The sequence below is a fragment of the Pseudophryne corroboree genome, chromosome 2 (genome assembly GCF_028390025.1).
Source record: "Pseudophryne corroboree isolate aPseCor3 chromosome 2, aPseCor3.hap2, whole genome shotgun sequence".
In the NCBI taxonomy this organism is placed as follows: domain Eukaryota; kingdom Metazoa; phylum Chordata; class Amphibia; order Anura; family Myobatrachidae; genus Pseudophryne; species Pseudophryne corroboree.
The window spans coordinates 498,173,416-498,197,687 of NC_086445.1; the positions used below are offsets into that span (position 1 = coordinate 498,173,416).

General features: G+C 48.1%; 1 protein-coding gene across 1 annotated transcript in view; it reads left to right on the forward strand.

Annotated features, from left to right (window-relative positions):
- The window catches only part of MMP28 (matrix metallopeptidase 28), a 117,288-nt gene that overhangs the window by 38,501 nt on the left and 54,515 nt on the right, over window positions 1-24,272 (forward strand). Inside the window, exon 2 of the mRNA XM_063953984.1 lies at window positions 8,727-8,800. Coding sequence (XP_063810054.1) covers window positions 8,727-8,800 — 74 coding nt within the window. The remainder of the gene's footprint in view (window positions 1-8,726; window positions 8,801-24,272) is intronic.

Consider the following 24,272-nt stretch of genomic DNA (forward strand, 5'->3'; position numbering starts at 1 on the left):
GCCGGAAAGAGAGATCCAACATAGGTTTTAAATCTAGGATCGAGCACGGTGGCCAAAATGTAGTGCTCTGATTTCAACAGATTGACCACCCGTGAATCCTGGTTAAGCGAATTAAGGGCTCCATCCACAAGTCCCACATGCCTAGCGGAATCGCTCTGTTTTAGCTCCTCCTTCAATGTCTCCAGCTTCTTCTGCAAAAGCCTGATGAGGGGAATGACCTGACTCAGGCTGGCAGTGTCTGAACTGACTTCACGTGTGGCAAGTTCAAAGGGTTGCAGAACCTTGCACAACGTTGAAATCATTCTCCACTGCGCTTGAGTCAGGTGCATTCCCCCTCCTTTGCCTATATCGGAGGCAGATGTATAGGCTTGAATGGCCTTTTGCTGCTCCTCCATCCTCTGAAGCATATAGAGGGTTGAATTCCACCTCGTTACCACCTGTTGCTTCAGATGATGACAGGGCAGGTTCAGGACTGTTTGCTGGTGCTCCAGTCTTCGGCACGCGGTGGCTGAATGCCGAAAGTGGCCCGCAATTCTTCGGGCCACCGACAGCATCTCTTGCACGCCCCTGTCATTTTTTAAATAATTCTGCACCACCAAATTCATTGTATGTGCAAAACATGGGACGTGCTGGAATTTGCCCAGATGTAATGCACGCACAATATTGCTGGCATTGTCCGATTTTCACAAATCCCCAGGAGAGTCCATTTGGGGTAAGCCATTCTGCGATGATGTTCCTCAGTTTCCGTAAGAGGTTGTCAGCTGTGTGCCTCTTCTGGAAAGCAGTGATACAAAGCGTAGCCTGCCTAGGAACGAGTTGGCGTTTGCGAGATGCTGCTACTGGTGCCGCCACTGCTGTTCTTGCTGCGGGAGGCAATACATCTACCCAGTGGGCTGTCACAGTCATATAGTCCTGAGTCTGCCCTGCTCCACTTGTCCACAGGGCCGTCTTAACAGCAGTGTAGGCCCCTGGGCACAGCAATTCACTGGGCCCCCTACCCATCCTCCAGCGGTAGGGGTGGGGGGTGCTATCAGCGCAGCTTTGATGTCCCGCGGGCGGTAGGGGGTGTTTTATCTTCCCCTCAGCATGTAGGACCTGGAACAGTAATTTCTGCTAATTACTCCTTAACTGCACAGATGGGGCTAAACTGTAGAAGGGGGCATTGGGCTGAATGAAGAAGCCCTGGTACATGACTTCCAGAGTGGTAGGGGAGGGGTGGATAGTGAAGTGGGCTTAATATTTATCATTTTCCGGTGGGAGGGCAGCTTGCTTGACTGCAGATATCTCAAGTTCCTGAAAATATATTTCTTCGCTTTGCATGGGATAAAAAAACTAGAGAGTCTCACCTTTCAGAAGGTTCTGGGGACTTGGGGATCAGAGTTTAGGACCCAAAGAAATTCACCAACAAAAATCTAAAACTGCATATTAGGCGTGGGGAGCTGGAGCAGGAACCAGCTGCTTGAAGGCTGATATCTCTGGTTCTGGGTATAGAAGAGACAAGCTGCCAGTGTCCAACAAAAGGGGAGAGTCGCAGCTTTTGGATTATACCCTCTAAGTCAGACAGAACCCGAGCTATCTGGATGGGAAGAGCAATTAACAGGCTTGGTTGGGGACCACTGCTTTCAAGTCAGATATCTCCGGTTCCCCAGGGCCGATTTTCAAAAATCTGGTACCCCTGGAAAGAGGGGACCCTCAGCTATCAGCCTAGGGCCCTTATACTCCTGGGGCCCTTGGGCAAGAGCCCATTGAGCCCATACGAAAAGACGGCCCTGCTTGTCCACATGTCCGTGGTTAAGTGGACATTGGGTACAACTGCATTTTTTAGGACACTGGTGACTCTTTTTCTGAGGTCTGTGTACATTTTCGGTATCGCCTGCCTAAAGAAATGGAACCTAGATGGTATTTGGTACCGGGGACACAGTATCTCAATCAAGTCTGTAGTTGCCTGTGAATTAACGGTGGATAACGGAAACACGTTTCTCACCGCCCAGGCTGCCAAGGCCTGAGTTATCCGCTTTGCAGCAGGATGACTGCTGTGATATTTCATCTTCCTCGCAAAGGACTGTTGGACAGTCAATTGCTTACTAGAAGTAGTACAAGTGGTCTTCCGACTTCCCCTCTGGGATGACGATCGACTCCCAGCAGCAACAACAGCAGCGCCAGCAGCAGTAGGCGTTACACTCAAGGATGCATCGGAGGAATCCCAGGCAGGAGAGGACTCGTCAGACTTGCCAGTGACATGGCCTGCAGGACTATTGGCTTTCCTGTGTAAGGAGGAAATTGACACTGAGGGAGTTGGTGGTGTGGTTTGCAGGAGCTTGGTTACAAGAGGAAGGGATTTAGTGGTCAGTGGACTGCTTCCGCTGTCATCCAAAGTTTTTGAACTTGTCACTGACTTGACTTGAGCTGATTTTTTTTGTATTTTGACCAGGCATGTCATGTCAATGGCCATATTCGTCCCACGGACAACAGGTGTCTCCCCGGGTGCCTGACTTATACAAACCACCTCACCATCAGAATCCTCCTTGTCAATTTCCTCCTCAGCGCCAGCAACACCCATATCCTCATCCTGGTGTACTTCAACAGTGACATCTTCAATTTGACTATCAGGAACTGGACTGCGGGTGCTCCTTACAGCACTTGCAGGGGGCGTGCAAATGGTGGAAGGCGCCACCTCTTCCCGTCCAGTGTTGGGAAGGTCAGGCATCACAGCCGACACAATTGGACTCTCCTTGGGGATTTGTGATTTAGAAGAACGCACAGTTCTTTGCTGTGCTTTTGCCAGCTTAAGTCTTTTCATTTTTCTAGCGAGAGGATGAGTGCTTCCATCCTCATGTGAAGCTGAACCACTAGCCATGAACATAGGCCAGGGCCTCAGCCGTTCCTTGCCACTCCGTGTCGTAAATGGCATATTGGCAAGTTTACGCTTCTCCTCAGACGCTTTTAATTTTGATTTTTGGGTCATTTTACTGAACTTTTATGTTTTGGATTTTACATGCTCTCTACTATGACATTGGGCATCGGCCTTGGCAGACGACGTTGATGGCATTTCATCGTCTCGGCCATGACTAGTGGCAGCAGCTTCAGCACGAGGTGGAAGTGGATCTTGATCTTTCCCTATTTTACCCTCCACATTTTTGTTCTCCATTTTTTAATGTGTGGAATTATATGCCAGTATCAATAGCAATGGCCTACTACTATATATACTGCGCACAACTGAAATGCACCACAGGTATGGATGGATAGTATACTTGACGACACAGAGGTAGGTAGAGCAGTGGCCTACTGTACCGTACTGCTATATATTATATACTGGTGGTCAGCAAACTGTGCAAAACTGAAATGCACCACAGGTATGGATGGATAGTATACTTGACGACACAGAGGTAGGTAGAGCAGTGGCCTACTGTACCGTACTGCTATATATTATATACTGGTGGTCAGCAAACTGTGCAAAACTGAAATGCACCACAGGTATGGATGGATAGTATACTTGACGACACAGAGGTAGGTAGAGCAGTGGCCTACTGGACCGTACTGCTATATATTATATACTGGTGGTCAGCAAACTGTGCAAAACTGAAATGCACCACAGGTATGGATGGATAGTATACTTGACGACACAGAGGTAGGTAGAGCAGTGGCCTACTGTACCGTGCTGCTAGATATTATATACTGGTGGTCAGCAAACTGTGCAAAACTGAAATGCACCACAGGTATGGATGGATAGTATACTTGACGACACAGAGGTAGGTAGAGCAGTGGCCTACTGTACCGTACTGCTATATATTATATACTGGTGGTCAGCAAACTGTGCAAAATTGAAATGCACCACAGGTATGGATGGATAGTATACTTGACGACACAGAGGTAGGTAGAGCAGTGGCCTTCTGTACCGTACTCCTATATATTATATACTGGTGGTCAGCAAAATTATGCACTGTACTCCTACTATATACTACAATGCAGCTCAGATATGGAGCGTTTTTCAGGCAGACAACGTATAATACTGGTGGTCACTGGTCAGCAAAACTCTGCACTGTACTCCTCCTATATAATACTGCTGGTCCCCAGTCCCCACAATAAAGCAGTGTGAGCACAGATATATGCAGCACACTGAGCACAGATATGGAGCGTTTTGCAGGCAGAGAACGTATAATACTGGTGGTCACTGGTCAGCAAAACTCTGCACTGTACTCCTCCTATATAATACTGCTGGTCCCCAGTCCCCACAATAAAGCAGTGTGAGCACAGATATATGCAGCACACTGAGCACAGATATGGAGCGTTTTTTTTTCAGGCAGACAACGTATACTGGTGGTCACTGGTCAGCAAAACTCTGCACTGTACTCCTCCTATATAATACTGCTGGTCCCCAGTCCCCACAATAAAGCAGTGTGAGCACAGATATATGCAGCACACTGAGCACAGATATGGAGCGTTTTTCAGGCAGACAACGTATAATACTGGTGGTCACTGGTCAGCAAAACTCTGCACTGTACTCCTCCTATAATACTGCTGGTCCCCAGAATAAAGATATGCAGCCCCCTGAAACAAAGTGAGAGGACGCCAGCCACGTCCTCTCACTATCATTTCCAATGCACGAGTGAAAAATGGCGGCGATGCGTGGCTCCTTATATAGAATCCGAATCTCGCGAGAATCCGACAGCGGGATGATGACGTTCGGGCGCGCTCGGGTTAACCGAGCCATACGGGAGAATCCGAGTATGCCTCGGACCCGTGTAAAATGGGTGAAGTTCGGGGGGGGTTCGGTTTCCGAGGAACCGAACCCGCTCATCTCTAGTGGAAAGCAGTCTGCCATAGAATTTGTTGCACTCTTGCCAGTGGTCACTAGCTCAGCACACAGTATCCTTACATTTACAGTCATTTCTGGTTCCACTTCCACCTGTTCTTTTGCTTCAAGCTGGTTATTATGTACATAGTAGTGAAACTATCTCAGCAGCAGCTGGCATATCAGATTTTGGTTACTTGACTTTTCTTCAGTTTGTTTTACTTTTGACTTTGCTGACATCATTTGATGTTAAAAGGGACAATTGGCTCCTTGGTATGTGCATCTATACACGTCATAGTATGCAGATTTAGGATGTTTTTAGGGCCGGGCAAGCCATGTGATCACATGGGGCGCCTGCGGCCAGTGGTTGCATAGCATTTCATGCGGTCTGGCTATCCACTTGAAATACTATTGAAAATGTCCATCCCAAAATGGCCACCACCACCACAGAGGAGACAGGTTTGAAGGATGGTAGAGGAGGCAGTGGCCATTTTGGGAGCGACATCGCTCCCCTGAAGTGCCGAGACCGAGGGATGGCTGCAGATAGAGGAAGTCAGTGGAGGAAACCCCTGACAACGAGCAGGTAGTGGGGCATTATTATGTGAGGCTTGCATACACTAAAGTGACAGGGCAGGGCTTAACTGTGGGCAATAATATGGTGCAAGTGGCATTACTGTGAGGGGCGTATGGTACAAGTGGCATAATATAGTGCAAGAGGCATTACAGTGTGGGTACAATAACGTTCAAGAAGCATTTACAGTGTGAGGCATATGGTGCAAGGGGCATTTACTGTGTGGGGCACTGTGAATCCTGTACTTCTGCACAGCTTTCTCTGCCTGCAAGCAGAGACTGCAGTGTGATGGACTATGTGTGTCCAATGGACACATAAGCTGATCACTGTGTGTAAAAATAAATAAATAATATATTTTGAAAAAAACAAAACAAAACTTGCATTCCCTGGTGAATAGTGCTCCTGTGCTCTCCTCCGGCTCCAGTTTTCTGCTCTACGGCTCCTGCACTGTGAACACAGTGATCTGCTGTAAGCCGGCATTTACAGCAGTTTGCAGCAGATGACTGGTTCACAGTGGAGGAAGCTGGCGATCACATGACTGGGGCTGGAGAAGAGCACATGGGCACTGATCACTGGATAAGTATGCAGGAAAGGGCGGTAGTAAGGGGGGAAGGGGGCAGTGCATGCGCTGACTTTACTCAGGGTATTTTCCTCAGATGCAGATGGCAATAAATCTGCCCCTTAATGTCTCTGCAAAAGTGATTATGTGATTATGGGGTATATGCAATTGTGGTCGAATTCCAGCTGGAATTCGACCGTTTTTGGATTCGACACAATTCGACAGTCGAATCCCGGCCACTGGGACCCGAATTCAACATATTCAATAAAAAACGGATTCGACAGTCCCGCTGTCGAAAAACGGACCAATTGACGATAGTGTGCGTCCTAGATTCGACTTCATGGACGGCACAAAGGTGTTAAAAAAAAAAAAAACCAGAAAAAAATTGCATGGGGTTCCCCCTCCTAAGCATAACCAGCCTCGGGCTCTTTGAGCCGGTCCTGGTTGTAAAAATACGGGGGGGGAAATGACAGGGGATCCCCCGTATTTTAACAACCAGCACCGGGCTCTGCATCCGGTTCTGGTGACAAAAATACGGGGGACAAAACACGTAGGGGTCCCCCATATTTTTAACACCAGCACCGGGCTCCACTAGTCAGAGAGATAATGCCACAGCCGGGGGACACTTTTGTATCGGTCCCTGCGGCCCTGGCATTAAATCACTAACTAGTCACCACTGGCCGGGGTACCCTGGAGGAGTGGGGACTCCTTAAATCAAGGGGTCCCCCCTCCTGCAGCCACCCAAGGGCCAGGGGTGAAGCCCGAGGCTGCCCCCCCCCCCCCCCCATCCAAGGGCGGCGGATGGGAGGCTGATAGCCAAGTGTAAAAAAAAAAAATATTGTTTTTTGAAGCAGAACTACAAGTCCCAGCAAGCCTCCCCCGCAAGCTGGTACTTGGAGAACCACAAGTACCAGCATGCGGGGGGGGAACGGGCCCGCTGGTACCTGTAGTTCTACTACAAAAATATTGCCCAAATAAAAATAGTACACACAACGTGACAGTACAACTTTATTACATACATGCACACCGACATACACACATACTTACCTATGTTGACACGAGGCTCGGTCCCCTTCTCCACGTAGAATCCACGGGGTACCTATAAATAAAATTATACTCACAACAATCCGGGGTAGATCGGTCCTCTTCAGAGTTTGTAATCCACGTACTTGGCAAAATACAAAAACGGAAACCATGGACCACGCACTCCCCGACTGCCGGGACCCCATGTGACTGCTGTCAAAGAGGGTCCCTTCAGCCAATCAGGGAGCGCCACGTCATGGTACTCTCCTGATTGGCTGTGCGCGTCTGTGCTGTCAGGCGGCGCACTCGAGATACACTGTAGCGCATAGGCGCTCCATTATATCCAATGGTGGGAACTTTGCGGTCAGCGGTTGACCGCGAGGTTACTGGCGGTCAACCGCTGACTGCAAAGTTCCCACCATTGAATATAATGGAGCGCCTATGCGCTATGCGCCGCCTGACAGCTCAGACGCGCACAGCCAATCAGGAGAGTGCCATGACGTGGCGCTCCCTGATTGGCTGAAGGGACCCTCTTTGACAGCAGTCACGGGGGGTCCCGGCAGTCGGGGAAAGGGGTCCCATGTGTAAACATGGGACCCCTTTCAGTGCGTGGTCCATGGTTTCCGTTTTTTTATTTTGCCAAGTACGTGGATTACAAACTTTGAAGAGGACCGATCTACACAGGATTATTGTGAGTATAATTTTATTTACAGGTACCCCGTGGATTCTACGTGGAGAAGGGGACCAAGCCTCGTGTCAACATAGGTAAGTATGTGTGTATGTCGGTGTGCATGTATGTAATAAAGTTGTACTGGGGTCGCCACTCCTCCAGGGTACCCCGGCCAGGGGGTGACTAGTTGGGGATTTAATGCCACGGCCGCGGGGACCAGTATAAAAGTGTCCCCCGGCTGTGGCATTATCTCTTTAGCTAGTGGAGCCCGGTGCTGGTGTTAAAAATACGGGGGACCCCTACGTGTTTTGTCCCCCGTATTTTTTGCACCAGACCGGATGCAGAGCCCGGTGCTGGTTGTTAAAATACGGGGGATCCCCTGTCATTTCCCCCCCCCCCCCCGTATTTTTACAACCAGGACCGGCTCAAAGAGCCCGAGGCTGGCTATGCTTAGGTGGGGGGACCCCACGCAATTTTTTCAGATATTTTAACCCATTCCCACCCCTTCCCACTGAAAAACATGCACTGATCTCTCCATATTATTTTAGTCAGTAAAAAAAATATATATATTCTTTTAAAAAATATATTAAATAATACTTGTGGGTCCTAAATAGACAAACCAAGTAGATAATCCCTTCTAATATAAATAGATATGCTATTAGCAATCAAAAAAACATGTTTTTAAAAATTTTTATTAGATCACGACAGCAAAATGAGGCGGAATGAAATTGACGAAATGACTGTCGAAAAGCACTGTTGTCGAATCAACATTCTTCAATTGAATATACTTTTGTCGAAAAGCCGCAGTTTTACCATTGCAGACATGTCGAATTTGAGAAATGTCGAATTGCAAAAAGTCGAATCTGAAACGGCAGGTTTTTTGTCGAAAAGTACTGTATTGCATTGTCGAATCCAATTAGACAGTTTTTTTTTGTCGAAAATGCCCCTATTTTTAACATTTGCGGCAATTCGACCGCAATTGCATATACCCCAATATGTTTAGTATGGTTATATAATTCAGAGGTAAAATCATGATGATGATGTCTATAAAGCACAAATACATGAACTGCACAATGTAATACTATTGTTATTCTCTTGTTTTTCCTTCTAGGTGTTTCTTATGAAATATGGTTACCTTGATGGAGAAAAGGACTACAGCACATCACAGCTTACATCAGCAGTAAGGTATTGTGACACGTACCCTAGGGGTTAAATATCCCTTTTAACTGAAAGTTTGAAAAAAGTGACTGTGCTGAAACACAGTTCTAGTACTACTGAGATACCAGGCCGTTCCAGCATCTATACCCGTAGCCTTTTCAAGAGAAGCAAGCTACATACCTACCAGTGACGTGTGGTGGGGTGAGGCAGAGCCTTTCCTGTCATACTAACGTTTGTGCCAGAGTTTTGACTGTATTAAGTATATGAAAAATACAAAGAATATGTTTGAAATATCTTCTTTGCATTATTCTAATACTTTTTATAGCCAAAACTCTGGAGTAAATAGTCTATGGCAGGTGAGGCAGTGCCTCACCTGGCTAATGTTTCCGCACTTCTCTGATCAAATCTCACCAAATTTCCAGGAGTTTATACTGCTGTACCTGTGTATAATGCCCAGATGCAGTGGCGTCATAAGGCGGGTGCGGGGGGTGCGGCCCGCACCCGGGTGTGACGCCTGGAGGAGGGTGACACCAAATGTCAGCTCCTCCGCATTAACAGGAACCAGGTGCTGCAGTGAGAAAGTCTCCTACAGCACCCGGCTCCGGTCACAGAAGAGGAGCCGACAGCGGACGGAGACTGGCTCTGGGGGAAGCCCAGCATCTCCGGAGATGCTGGGCACGCCCCCAGAGTGACGAGTCCGGGATCCCCGCAAAGCCACGCCCCCTAAGTACAAGGCCACGCCCCCTTTTGCAACGATCGCGGCAGGAGATCAGGGGCGCGCATCGGGTGTCACCATACCCGGTGACGCCTCTGCCCAGATGTACGCTTTGGCTCATATATTGCATGTAAATCTGGCTCTGGTTCTAGCCAGTGCCTCCTGAGTTATTTTGCTCACTGCACGTCCCTGGTACCTACACACTGGAGTGCCCTCTCTCCTGTCAAGCTTATAGCTTTTGGTTGTATTTTTTTTTTTCTTTTCAAAAGTTTATTGACAGGCAAATGTAATACACATATATAGCAAAATATACAGAACATAATCAGAATCGTCTTGTAGAATATTATAGCAATCAATCAAGGGAAGAAACAGTACAACAGAAGAAAGTCAAGAGCATGAACAGGGTAATTTGTAAGGCATAGGATACAAATATAATATGTTCAAATTACAGCTTTGGGAGGGGAAATTATACCCCTATCCAGGGGCAAGTTAGAACGGACCACCAGAGTCTAACACTGTTAGATTGTACCAATCAGTAGTTTGAAAACATTTACGTAAGGTCACTTATAAAGAGGTTTGCCGTGGCAATTTTGATTTGGAGCCATACAAGTAGAAGACAACAGGACATTATCTTTTACAAAATCGGGCATGGAGTGGGGCGTAGCATGTAGCAAGGAGACCGGGTCCCAGTTCGGTATGAAGGTTTGTTCTAGCTGTTGGTTTGCATATACACTGCGTCCATTAATCCATTCCAAAGCAACTCTATACTTTGCCGCCATTGCATAAGTGCGCAAACACTGTAAATTTAGACCACCCAGGGTCCGTGGTTGTTGCAATTTAAATAGCGAGACCCTTGCCCGTTTACCTGCCCAAATAAATTTGGTCGATGCTTTGTTCAGTTGGGTGAATGTATCTTTAGGCGGGATCAATGGGAGCATCTGCAATATATATATAAAAACCGTGGAAAGGTTATCATTTTATATAAATAACAACGGCCAGTGTATGTCAAAGGGAGGTGAGCACATTTAGAGAAGTCAGTATAAGTCTTGGCAAGAAGGGAGGAAAATTTTAAGGTGTATAGTTTTGAGGGATGATTAGGGATTTTTATACCGAGATAGGTGATATTATCATCTGACGCCCAGTGGAAGGGGAACGAAGTACCCCAGCCAGTTTTAGCAGAGGGAAAAAAGTCCAAAGCTTCAGTTTTTGAGTAGTTCATTTTAAACCCAGACACTAATTCAAAGGAATTAAGAATGGAGAGCAAATGGGGCAGTGCCGCATCGGGGTTACTAAACGAAAGCATGATGTCATCGTCAAATGCAGAGAATTTAAGTTCCAGATGGTTCAATTTAATTCCATGCCATCTATCTTCCTTTAAAAAATGCCAAAAAGGGGGTCTAATACCAAGTTGAACAAAAGTGGGGAGAGGGGACAGCCTTGCCTGGTGCCACGATGCAATGTAAAATAACGAGTGTTATGGGCATTAATTGTTAAATAAGCTAGTGGTTGGTGGTAAAGTGTGTGTGAAACACATGTAAAAAGTCCGGGCTAAATTCCTGATGTTGAAGAATTCTACTTAAGTGCGCCCAGGATACTCTGTCAAAGGCCTTATCGGCGTCACAACTGAGGACTATGTTTCCCCTCTCCCGAGAGTTATGTGTCTTAATCATGGCCGCCAACAATGAGTGAACATTACGAACTGAATGTCTGTTGCAAAGAAAACCTGTCTGTGCAGGGTGTAATAATTTAGGCAAAACCAACTGGAGGCGGGAAGCAAGAATTTTAGTAAAAATTTTGAAATCTTGATTCAAGAGGGAAATCGGTCTATACGAAGAAACTAAGGTCTTTATTCGACTTGGGTAGAACAATTACCCTAGCGGTATTAAAATCAGGAGGTGCCAAATGACCTGTAAGGATTGAATTATAGAGTCTAGAAAGGTGTTCCCGAACGTGTGAGGAGAGGAGTTTGTAGTATGCGGCAGATAGGCCATCTGGACCTGGGGTCTTCCCGTTAGGAAAGATTTAATCACCATCTCCAACTCTGCATCTGTGATGGGAGAACTACCATCGTCAGAAAGGGGCAGAGAGGCCTGCCTGAGTTAAGAAGTCTAGACTCTTGACAGGCTGATCAGGGGGTGCAGTGTAGAGGGTTTCAAAAAATTCAAGGAACACATCACGAATTGTCTCCAGAGTCAGTGCTAGGGAGCCCTGGCCAGTTTGAATGGACGGGATGTGTTTAGGGGCCGATGAGTCTTTCACTAAGTTGGCCAACAATTTCCCGGGGGCGATTACCCCATCGGAAATACTTATTAGATTGGAATGATAAGAATAGTTTAGCCTGCTCAGCACAAAAGGTGTAATGGATCGACTTGGCATCCTTGTATAGTAGTCGATTCGAGTCAGAAGGATTAGTTAACAATTGCGAGTATGTTGAGGTAACTGCATGGGTTGCATGGGACAATCTGGCAAGGAAATGTTTTTTCTTAGTGGCTACATAGGATAGTATGTGGCCTCGAAGGACCGGTTTGGAAGTCTGCCAAAAAAGATTTATATAATCCGTATGGACACTATTTTCCTGGGCATAGTTAAGAAAGGATTGGGTTAAGTAAAGTTTAAAGTCATCAGAGGAGGCTAGGTAATCTGGGAAGCGCCAATTATGAGAAAATGGACGAGGTGTCGATAGGGTAAGAGTAATGGGGCATGATCAGATAAGAGGATGTCAGCTATGGTCGAGTCCATAACTCTATAAATCAATGAACCAGAGAGCAACCAATAATCTAAATGAGAAAATACCTTATGTGGATGAGAGAAAAAGGTGTATTCCCTAGAGTCAGGATGTAAGAACCTACAGGGGTCCATAAGTTGTAATGTGTCTAGCAATAATGATAAGGTGGATGGGGCGGATCTACTGGAGCCAGTCTGCCTGGGCCCACCTGACACATAGAGGGAAGGGTCAAATACTACATGTAAATCACATCCCAACAGTGTAACTTAACAAAGAGGGTTGAAAAAAAGGCCACATTTGGCCCTGTGGGGGCGTAAATACATGCTACGGTAAACCGTTCCCATTCAATATCCACCTTCAAAATAAAAATCTCCCATCAGGATCAATCCATTCATCCTTAATATCATAATGCAAATATTTATTAAATAACAGCAACACTCCCCTAGTCTTCGTAGTGTAAGAGGCACATTTATAATCACCAATCCAATTATCCCGCACTACGTTTGGGTCTGTGAGCCACCAATGCGTCTCTTGAAAAAACGCCACATAGGGGCAAATTTTCTTGAGATGACTTAGCATTTTCTTCCGCTTAATTGGGGTGTTCAACCCAAATTGACAGTTCTAGTGGGGAATGGGTAGGAGAAATAGAGAGGGGAGTTGTCTCCGCTCAGGCATTCACATTATAGCGGGGGAATTATCCCGCAACATTAACAGCAAGAACAGAAAAATTTAATATAACATTGTGTCATCCATTGGAAAGAGAAAATGGAGATTAGACTAGTCAATACTTATCAAGCCATGTTCAGTCAAACTGCATCATCCATACGCGAATCAGAGAAGGATGAGGACAAAGAGTGTAGGAAATTGCGAGCAGTATCAGGGGTTTCGAAATAGTGTGGTTTGAGGGCAAATTGAATGCCTTTTGAAAAAAATTATTTGCAGACTGGAGAGAATTCCCGGTGTCGTGAAGAAACTTGAAAAGTCCTGAAAAAGAAGCAGTTTGGAGTCCTCACAGCAAAGGCCAATCTGGACAAGGTCATGACCAAAACGGTGCGCCCTTTCCACTAAGTATGATGTAGGAGAAGAAGGAAGGCTCAGAGTCTCAGGGAGCCAGCGAGAGACCAGATCCATAAGATCTTCGGGGCGAACGGATTCCAGAAGGCCAATAAGGCGTAGGTTGTTTAGCCGGTTGCGATTTTCCAGATCTTCGATTTTATCGGTTAAAGCCGCAAGGGTGGCGTCATGTGTTTGCAATTGCGACACTGCCCCGTGATGATCATCCTCTAAGGTGGAAATGCAGTATTCCGCCTCCACAAGACATTTGATGTGTTGCGTTATTTGAGCAGCAGCCGAGTTAATAGCCGCAATTAGTCAATTTAGCATCTAGAAGAGGCAAAATAATGTCCGAGATTTCTTTGGCACGTTGAACAGAGGAAGGACTGAATTTGTCAGCCACAGCCAGCCCGTCTGTGGAATCTCCCTGGCCGGGAGGTGTGGGGGAAAGAGAATGATCCGAATAGGCATCTTTATCATTATCTTTAGACGCCATTTTATTTTTATTTTGGGAGCCTTTGGTCACCCGCTGCGTTTTGGCAACATATCTTTCCATGATCAGGGTCATTGAATCAGTAGGACCCAGTATAGAGCAGAGAAGAAGTGTCACAAAAATGATGTAAAATCCCAAATGTCACTGGATGTCTCACAGGTGCGTATGCAGCAGCAGCGGCATCAAACACGGTGTCTTAGATATCACTTGGAATCTCACAGGTGCGCAAGCATCAGCATCAGCAGCAGATATGGTGTTGTATATCACTTGGTGTCCCACGGGTGCACAAGCAGCAGCAGTAGCAGATGTGGGGTCACATATTACTGGGTGCCCTACAGGTGTACAGGCAACAGCAGTCACTGTGTCAATTTTCACTTGGTATCTCACGGGTGCACATGCAGCAGCGGCAGTAGTAGACAGGTGACACACCTATCACTTGGGTGCTCACAGATGCATATGCAGCAGCAGCAGTAATGACAGGTATGCTGCCTCATGTAACACTTGACTTCACACAAGGGTGTTACATGAGGCAGCATACCTGTCGTCCACAGGAGGCAGGCAGTGACCAGTGCGGTACCTGCTCCCCGGACTCGTGCACCCACTGCTGGAGCTCCTGGCACAGCTAAGATCAAAGATGGCCATCACCGCACACCGCGTGTGCTGATTCGCGTGTGCTGACGGGGCCGCAGACGAGGATCACAGACAGAGGTCCCAGAGTTGGAGGTCCTGCTGGCGCTGTCACCGCTGACCGCAGCGGTGAGGCAGCTGATCGCGGCTGTGTTCCCGACTGGTGCACACAGACGCTGGGGGCAGGAAGATCCGAGATGGTGGCAGGGATCACTGGCGTCTAACAAACACCTCTGTATTGGGGTATAATGAGCGGTGGGGAGCCGGGACCAGCAACCACTTGCCCACCATTATCTTCTGCAGGTGCCCAGATGGAAACGGGGTGCTGCTGCCAGCGCTAAAGGTAATGTTATAGCGATTATTACTGAGGGGAACAGAGAGCTCATCTAAAACGCGGCCCGCTATCAGGTCCACCCACCGGAGGTCCCCTTTGGTTGTATTCTTAAGCTGTATAAACACTAGACGATGTGTATACCTAGCGATATCAGCGGCGACGGGACCCGACATACTGTAATACACTTTCTGATGCAGTCGATGTCAGATGGAGGATGTTGCTGACAGCGCGCGTCAGTGACATAGCTGGGCGTCTGACCCATTTGCTAGCTGCTTTTTATTGCAGCCGAGTGAACGAGTCCCCACTGCGCATACCAGACAGCTGAAGGCCGTAGCTGGGCTGCAATCGCCTCTGCCTGATTGACAGGCAGAAGCAGGAGGGGGCGGAACGGCGGCCGCCGTTTCGTGTGCGCGGTCCGGCTAACGCAGGCATAGCCGGACCATGCGGGGGGCGGGCTGCAGCGGCTGCGTGATGTCACACGCAGCCGCTGCGGGCCGGGGAGCGACGAGTAGCTCCCGACCAGCACGCTAAAGCTGCGCTGGTCAGGGAGCTACTCTTGAAGTGCAAAGGCTTCGCTGGAGTGTATCGCTTGTGCAGCCCTGCTAAGCTAAAACAATTTCAAGTAAAACAAGACTAGCCCTGGACTTACCCTGTGCGACGATCTCAGCGATGCTGGGGCCGGCTTTGACGTCAGACATCCGCCCTCCGTTCTCCTGGACACGCTTGCGTTTTCTTCTCCACTCCCGAAAACGTCTTGCGGTCGGCTCTGCGACCGCTTTCTTCATTGTCCTGGACGTAACCCGGCGACCCCTATCCCGGGCAACGTCGCGCATCCGCAGTGCGGCTGCCGCGCATGCGCATTCCGGACTCGTTCGCACCGCAGCGACAAACCGCTGCGTGCGAACGGGTCGGAATGACCCCCATAGTGCCCCACCTCTGTAACTGCCACTGGCAAGGAAGTCCAATAGAGCATGTACCTTATGGAATGGGTCATGTTGCAGAGTATATATATATATATATATATAATGTATACGGTCAAGTCACATTATTATGACCACCAGCTAATAGCCAGAGTAACCGCCATGTGCAGTACCAACAGCCGCTAGAGGTATGCTGAACTGTCGTTTTAGACACACATCTGGTAGCACCCAGGTTAATTTTGACGGTGAGCTGCTCCAATGTAGTGTGTCGGTCGGCCCTCATGCACCTTCGTAGCAGACGTTCACCTCTCGCATCAATGTCACATGATGCTCCACATTTTACACGTCGGTTATTCGCAATGGTGCCATTTATCCAGTCACAATACACCCTCACCACAGCAGCACACGAACAGTTCACAAACTGCGCTGTTTCAGAAGTACTGCCACCCGAGGCCCAAAAGCCGATAATCATCCCTTTTTGCAACTCTGTAAATCGCCCCTTTTACACATGACAGCAATAAGTGATATGTGATATTATTTACTAAAATAATAATAATATAGATCCTAGGATAATGTTTATATTTAATGTGGTGTTATGTCATAATGGTTATACATGTGACCCTGAGAGGCCATTCACCCCCTGCATGTCCTGGATTTTAAACCACATATAAAATGCAAGGAAACTGTAAATCATAAATTGGAAGGCAGTTTTCCACTGATGAAATGTATTTTCTCTTACGTCCTAGAGGATGCTGGGGACCATGGGGTATAGACGGGCTCCGCAGGAGACATGGGCACTCTAAAGACTTTAGATGGGTGTGCACTGGCTCCTCCCTCTATGCCCCTCCTCCAGACCTCAGTTAGATCCTGTGCCCAGAGGAGACTGGATGCACTGCAGGGGAGCTCTACTGAGTTTCTCTGAAAAAGACTTTTGTTAGGTTTTTTTATTTTCAGGGAGCACTGCTGGCAACAGGCTCCCTGCATCGTGGGACTAAGGGGAGAGAAGCAGACCTACTTAACTGATAGGCTCTGCTTCTTAGGCTACTGGACACCATTAGCTCCAGAGGGTTGGAACGCAGGTCTCATCCTCGCTGTTCGTCCCGGAGCCGCGCCGCCGTCCTCCTCACAGAGCCGGAAGATAGAAGCCGGGTGAGTATAAGAAGAAAGAAGACTTCAAAGACGGCAGAAGACTTCAGATCTTAGGTACCGCGCAGCGGTAACGCTGCGCGCCATTGCTCCCACATTCACACACACTGACGGCACTGTATGGGTGCAGGGCGCAGGGGGGGCGCCCTGGGCAGCAATAATAAACCTCAAGGGACACTGGCTGACATATATATACTGCGGAGGCAGTATATTAAATAAACCCCTGCCAGTATAAAGATTTTGAGCGGGACCGAAGCCCGCCGTTGAGGGGGCGGAGCTTGATCCTCCAGCACTAACCAGCGCCATTTTCTCCACAGCACGCTGCAGAGAAGCTGCTCCCCGGACTCTCCCCTGCTGAACACAAGTATAGAGGGCAAAAAGGAGGGGGGGGGGGGGCACATTTATTTGGCGCAGTGAGTGTATTATTGATATATAAAAGCGCTGTACAGACTGGGATTTTGTCTCAGTGTCCAGTGGCGCTGGGTGTGTGCTGGCATACTCTCTCTCTGTCTCTCCAAAGGGCCTTATTGGGGGACTGTCTCCATATATATATATATATATATATATATCTATCCCAGTGTGTGTGGGGGTGTCGGTACGTGTGTGTCGGCATGTCTGAAGCGGAAGGCTCGTCTAAGGAGGAGGTAGAGTAGATGATTGTGGTGTCTCCGTCGGCACAGTCGACACCTGATTGGATGGATATGTGGAATGTTTTAAATGCAAATGTGTCTTTATTACATAAAAGATTGGACAAAGCAGAGTCCAGAGAAAAAGCAGGGAGTCAATCCATGGCTTTGGCTGTGTCACAAGGCCCTTCAGGGTCTCATAAATGTCCCCTGTCCCAGGTAGCAGACACTGATACCGACACGGATTCTGACTCCAGTGTCGACTACGATGATGCGAGGTTACACCCAAGGGTGGCCAAAAGTATTCATTATATGATTATTGCAATAAAAGATGTTTTGCATATCACAGAGGACCCCTCGGTGCATGACACGAGGGTATGCATGTATAAGGAGAAGAAACCTGAGGTCACCTTTCCCCCATCTCATGAGCTGAACGCTTTATTTGAAAAAGCTTGGGAAAATCCAGACAAGAAACTGCAGATTCCCAAGAGAATTCTCATGGCCTATCCTTCCCCCACACAGGACAGGTTACGGTGGGAATCCTCGCCCAGGGTGGACAAGGCTTTGATGCGCTTGTCCAAAAAGGTGGCGCTACCGTCTCCAGACACGGCAGCCCTCAAGGATCCTGCTGATCGCAGACAGGAGACTACCTTAAAATCAATTTATACACATACGGGGGCCTTGCTCAGACCGGCAGTAGCGTCGGCATGGGTATGTAGCGCAATAGCAGCATGGGCAGATAACTTGTCATCTGACATTGACACCCTAGATAAGGATAGCATTTTATTGACCTTGGGTCATATAAAAGACGCAGCGTTATATATGAGAGACGTTGGGCTGTTGGGTTCAAGAGCCAATGCCATTGCAATTTCTGCTAGGCGAGCCCTGTGGACCCGCCAATGGACGGGAGATGCTGATTCAAAGAGACATATGGAAACTTTGCCTTACAAGGGTGAGGTTTTATTTGGGGAGGGCCTCGCGGACCTGGTTTCCACAGCTACCGCGGGTAAATCTTCTTTTTTGCCTTATGTTTCCCCACAGCAAAAGAAAACACCTCAATATCAGATGCAGTCCTTTCGGTCGCATAAGTCCAGAAGAGGTCAAGGCTCTTCCTTCCTCGCCAGAGGTAAGGGTAGAGGGAAAAGAATGCCTGCTACGGCTAGTTCCCAGGAACAGAAGTCCTCCCCGGCTTCTACAAAATCCACCGCATGACGCTGGGGCTCCACTGAGGGAGTCCACGCCGGTGGGGGCACGTCTTCGACTCTTCAGCCAGATCTGGGTTCTGTCAGATTTGGATCCTTTGGGCGATAGAAATGTTATCCCAAGGCTACAAACTGGAATTCGAAGAAGTGCCTCCTCGCCGATTTTTCAAGTCGGCTTTGCCAGCCTCTCCCCCAGAGAGGGAAATAGTTTTAGCTGCGATACAAAAGCTGTGTCAACAGCAAGTGATTATCAAGGTTCCCCTAGTGCAACAGGGGAAGGGGTACTATTCAACCCTATTTGTGGTCCCGAAACCAGATGGCTCGGTCAGACCCATTCTGAATCTAAAATCCCTAAACCTATATCTAAAAAAGTTCAAATTCAAGATGGAATCTTTCCGGGCAGTGATCTCCAGCCTGGAAGGGGGGGATTTTATGGTGTCACTAGACATAAAGGATGCATACCTTCATGTCCTCATTTATCCTCCTCATCAGGCGTACCTGAGATTCACTGTACAGGACTGTCATTACCAGTTTCAGATGTTGCCGTTTGGGCTGTCCTCGGCCCCGAGGATTTTCACCAAGGTAATGGCGGAAATGATGGTGCTCCTACGCTGGCAGGAGTCACAATTATCCCATACTTGGACAATCTCCTGATCAAAGCGAGATCGAGAGATCAATTGCTGAAAAGCGTGTCACTCTCCCTGAGAGTGCTGCAGCAACACGGCTGGATCCTAAATCTGCCAAAATCGCAGTTGATTCCAACCTTCGGCTATCATTTTTAGGCATGATTCTGGACACGGAAAAGAAGAGGGTTTTTCTCCCAACGGAAAAAGCCCAGGAACTCCAGAGCATGGTCAGAGACCTGTTAAAGCCAAAAAGAGTGTCAGTTCATCAATGCACTCGAGTACTGGAAAAAATGGTGGCGGCCTACGAGGCCATACCCTTCGCCAGGTTCCATGCGAGGACATTTCAGTGGGACCTTCTGGACAAATGGTCGGGGTCCCATCTACAAATACATCAGAAAATAAGCCTGTCCCCCAGGGCCAGGGTGTCTCTCCTGTGGTGGCTGCAGAGTGCTCACCTTCTAGAGGGTCGCAGGTCCGGCATTTAAGACTGAGTTCTGGTGACCACGGACGCGAGCCTCCGAGGATGGAGAGCAGTCACACAAGGAAGACATTTTCAGGGACTGTGGTCGAGCCAGGAGGCTTGTCTACACATCAACGTGCTGGAATTAAGGGCCATATACAACGGCCTACGACAAGCGGAGACTCTTCTTCGCGGCCTACCTGTTCTGATTCAATCAGACAACCTCACAGCAGTGGCTCATGTAAACCACCAAGGCGGGACAAGGAGCAGAGTGGCAATGGCGGAAGCCACCAGGATTCTTCGCTGGGCGGAAAATCACGTAAGCGCGCTGTCAGCAGTCTTCATTCCGGGAGTGGACAACAGGGAAGCAGACTTCCTCAGCAGACACGACCTCCATCCAGGAGAGTGGGGTCTTCATCAAGAAGTTTTTGCAGAGATAACAAGTCGTTGGGGGCTTCCTCAAATAGACATGATGGCGTCACGCCTCAACAAGAAACTTTGGAGGTATTGTTCCAGGTCAAGGGACCCTCAGGCGGTAGCAGTAGACGCCCTGGTGACACCATGGCTGTCTCCGTCGGTCTATGTCTTTCCTCCTCTTCCACTCATCTCAAAAATACTGAGAATCATAAGACGAAAAAGAGTCCAGACAATACTCATTGTTCCGGATTGGCCTCAGAGGGCCTAGTATTCAGATCTTCAGGAAATGCTCACAGAAGATCCGTGGCCTCTTCCTTCCAGGGAGGACCTGTTGCAGCAGGGGCCCTGCGTGTTCCAAGACTTACCGCGGTTACGTTTGACGGCATGGCGGTTGAACGCCAAATCCTAGCTAGGAAAGGAATTCCGGGGAAGGTCATCCCTACTCTGATAAAAGCTAGGAAGTGTTACGATCCTGATGCTCAGGACAGGGGAGATCTTATGTAGTGAGTCCTGAGCACCAAGACGGAATGCTGGGATTGGGAAATGGGAAGGAAATAGCCCCTAGCACCCTACCTCCGTTGTCTTACCCGTGTTATCAATTCACGCCTGAACGACTATGGTTTCTTGGGCCCATGGCAGCCGCGTTTGAAGGGCGGATTAGGTCTTCCCAACTCCGATGCCCCCTCAGGTCTTAAAGAGAGACAATGCGTGAACTGAGACAGGGTAATAACAAGGGGACCTCTAACTGAAACAACCACGCTAAGGGCTATAAACTACCTAAAAACTAAACGTATGTGCGGCACGCCGCCAAAGGAAAAGATCTACAAAGAAACCACTGTCCACTTCCCTACACGGCACCGCCGAGTTCCGGGGAGGACAGTGAAAGCGGAAACCTCCGCAAATGCACCAATTCACAGTAAAGTAAACACTAAGCGGCATAGGCCGCAACACGCAGCAGAAGCCGCTACTCACGAAACCGGGTGAGAACCCCAGATGACAAACAGGTTCGCAAGGACTAGAAGGATTCCCAGGACCGGCTTTGGACCTCCAAAGTACCAAAGGGCAGGGAGCAAGATCCACCAAACACGGCTGACAGGAACAGAGTTCTGCAAGGCAGGAACAGCATACAAGAAGCTATCACCGGCGGGGCTGCAGTGTGCTGGCTCACATAAAAAGGCCCTGCTGGCCAATAACAGGAGGGCCATCAGGACCAGCCCCCAGACCCTAATTACTAGTTGCCGTGCAGCTGCCCTGCTGCACGAGCAACCTAATTAACTATTCTTAGCAACGGGGAACGCGGTCCACCTGTGGCGTCCCCGTTGCTATGCACCCGGCGGCCCTGCACGCACGGCGTCCTGCATTGCCAGGGACCCGGCGGCTATCGTGCGCACGGCGTCCTGGCGTTGCTAGGTGCCGTGCGGGGGACAGGGAAGGAGAGAGGCACGGCGGCCGTGACCGCTGCTCAGTCAGGGCACGTCCGAAGACCGCCGCGCCTAACAGTACCCCCCCCTTGAGGAGGGGTTAAAGAACCCCTAGAGCCAGGTTTCTGAGGAAACTCCTGAAAGAAAATCCTCTTCAGCTTGGGAGCATGTAAATCTTTATCCAACACCCAAGATCTTTCTTCAGGGCCATAACCTTTCCAGTGGACCAAAAAATAGAGCCGACCCCGAGAAAGCTTAGAATCTAAAACCTTCTCCACCAAGAACTCTTGTTGCCCCTGAACATCCACCGGAGATCTACCCTGGGAAGTCCTCCGAGGAAATCTCCTGGAAGAAAAATACTGTTTCAAAAGAGAACAGTGAAAAGTATTGCCAATTTTGAGAGATCTCGGCAAGCGTAGCCGAAAAGCAACTGGGTTGACCTTCTTAATGATAAGGAATGGTCCAATAAATTTGGGTCCCAATCTAGCCGAAGGTTGTCGGAGCTTGATGTTGCGAGTTGACAACCATACCTTATCTCCCACCTTAAAAGTGCAAGGACGTCGGAGCCTATCAGAAAATTTATTTTCTCGGAAGGCAGCTTTTCTCAATGCAAGGTGCACCTTTCTCCAAATTGTTCTGAGATGGGAGGTTAAGGTCAACGAGGAGACTGGAGAATGAGGAAAAAAAGAGTTGGCTCTAGGATGAAAGCCAAAGACTGAAAAGAATGGGGACTCCTTGGTGGAAGAATGACAAGAGTTATTATAAGCAAATTCGGCTAACGGAAGAAATTCAGACCAATCATTCTGGAGTTTGGCCGAATACAACCGTAAATACTTTTTTAATGACTGGTTAACTCGTTCGGTTTGTCCGTTAGATTGTGGATGGTACCCAGATGTTAAAGAGAGTTTCATATTTAATGAGGCACAAAAACGTTTCCAGAAACGAGCAATGAATTGCGGACCCCGATCAGAGACAATATCCCTGGGCAACCCATGGAGCCTGAACACATGACGGAGAAACAAGACTGCCAACCCTTGAGCAGAGGTTAATCGGGGAAGAGCAATGAAATGAGCCATTTTACTAAAACGATCTACTACCACCCAAATGACTCGAAATCCGGCTGAAAGAGGAAGGTCCACCACGAAATCCATGGATATATGTGACCATGGCCTGAGAGGAACGGCTAAAGGTACGAGTTGCCCGATTGGCAATGAACGAGGAACCTTATGCCGTGCACAAACCTGACAGGAATGGACAAATTCCCTTACATCTTTAGAAAGACTAGGCCACCACACCGAGCGAGACACTAACTCCAAGGTCTTAGTGATACCTGGATGACCAGAGACTTTGTTGTCATGAAACTCAGCTAAAACAGTGCCTCTCAGAAATTCAGGGACAAAGAGACGATCAGCAGGAGTCGGTTTAGGAGCCTGCTGTTGAAGCTGGACTAACTGAGTAAATAAATCCTGTGTGAGGCCTGCCCGGATGACAGATGATGGAACTATGGGGGTAGTAGCAGGATGGTTATTGTGAACCGGAAGAAAACAATGTGACAGGGCATCAGCTTTAGTATTTTTGGAACCGGGCCTGAAAGTGATAATAAACCTGAAACGAGTAAAAAACAATGCCCAACGTGCCTGCCGAGCATTAAGCCGTTCAGCTGACTCAATATATTGCAGGTTCTTATGGTCCGTAAACACTGTAATAGTATGCCTAGCTCCCTCCAGCCAATGCCTCCACTCCTCGAAAGCCCATTTAACTGCCAGCAATTCTCGATTACCAACGTCATAGTTGGATTCTGTGGAGGAGAATTTCCTGGACATGAAGGCACAAGGGTGTAATTCCTGAGACTCCGGATCTTCCTGAGATAGGATAGCCCCCACTCCAACCTCTGAGGCATCTACCTCGACTATAAAGGGGAGCTCCGGGTTAGGGTGCCTGAGAACAGGAGCCGAGACAAAGGCCTGCTTTAAGGCCCGAAAGGCAGACTCGGCTGCAGGCGACCAATTGGAAGGGTCCGCTCCTTTTTTAGTCAATGCTACTATAGGAGCGACCAAATCAGAAAAGGTATGAATGAACCGCCTATAATAGTTTGCAAACCCTAAAAAGCGCTGAATTGCTTTTAAATTTGTGGGTTGCGCCCAATTAAGGATGGCCTGGAGTTTTTTCGGTTCCATGAAAAATCCCTGGGGAGAAATAATATACCCCAAGAAGGACACTTCCGTGATGTGAAAATCACATTTCTCTAGTTTTGCGTATAGATGATTCTCCCGTAGTTTTTGAAGAACCAGACGCACATGGGTAATATGTTGTTCCATAGACTCAGAATAAATCAAAATGTCGTCTAAATAAACGACAACGAACTTTCCAAGAAAGTCACGAAGAACATCATTGATGAGGTCTTGAAATACCGCAGGAGCATTTGACAGCCCAAAGGGCATCACCAGGTATTCATAATGACCCGACTGTGTGCTGAAAGCAGTCTTCCACTCATCCCCAGATCTTATTCGGATGAGATTGTAAGCTCCTCTAAGATCGATTTTTGAGAAGATAACGGCAGAGCGTAACTGATCAAAAAGTACTGAAATCAAAGGCAAAGGGTAGGTGTTTTTAATAGAAATTTTATTCAGAGCCCAAAAATCAATACATGGTCTGAGCGACCCATCTTTTTTCTCAACAAAAAAGAATCCTGCACTCAAAGGAGATTTCGAAGGCCCAATGAAGCCTTTTTTGA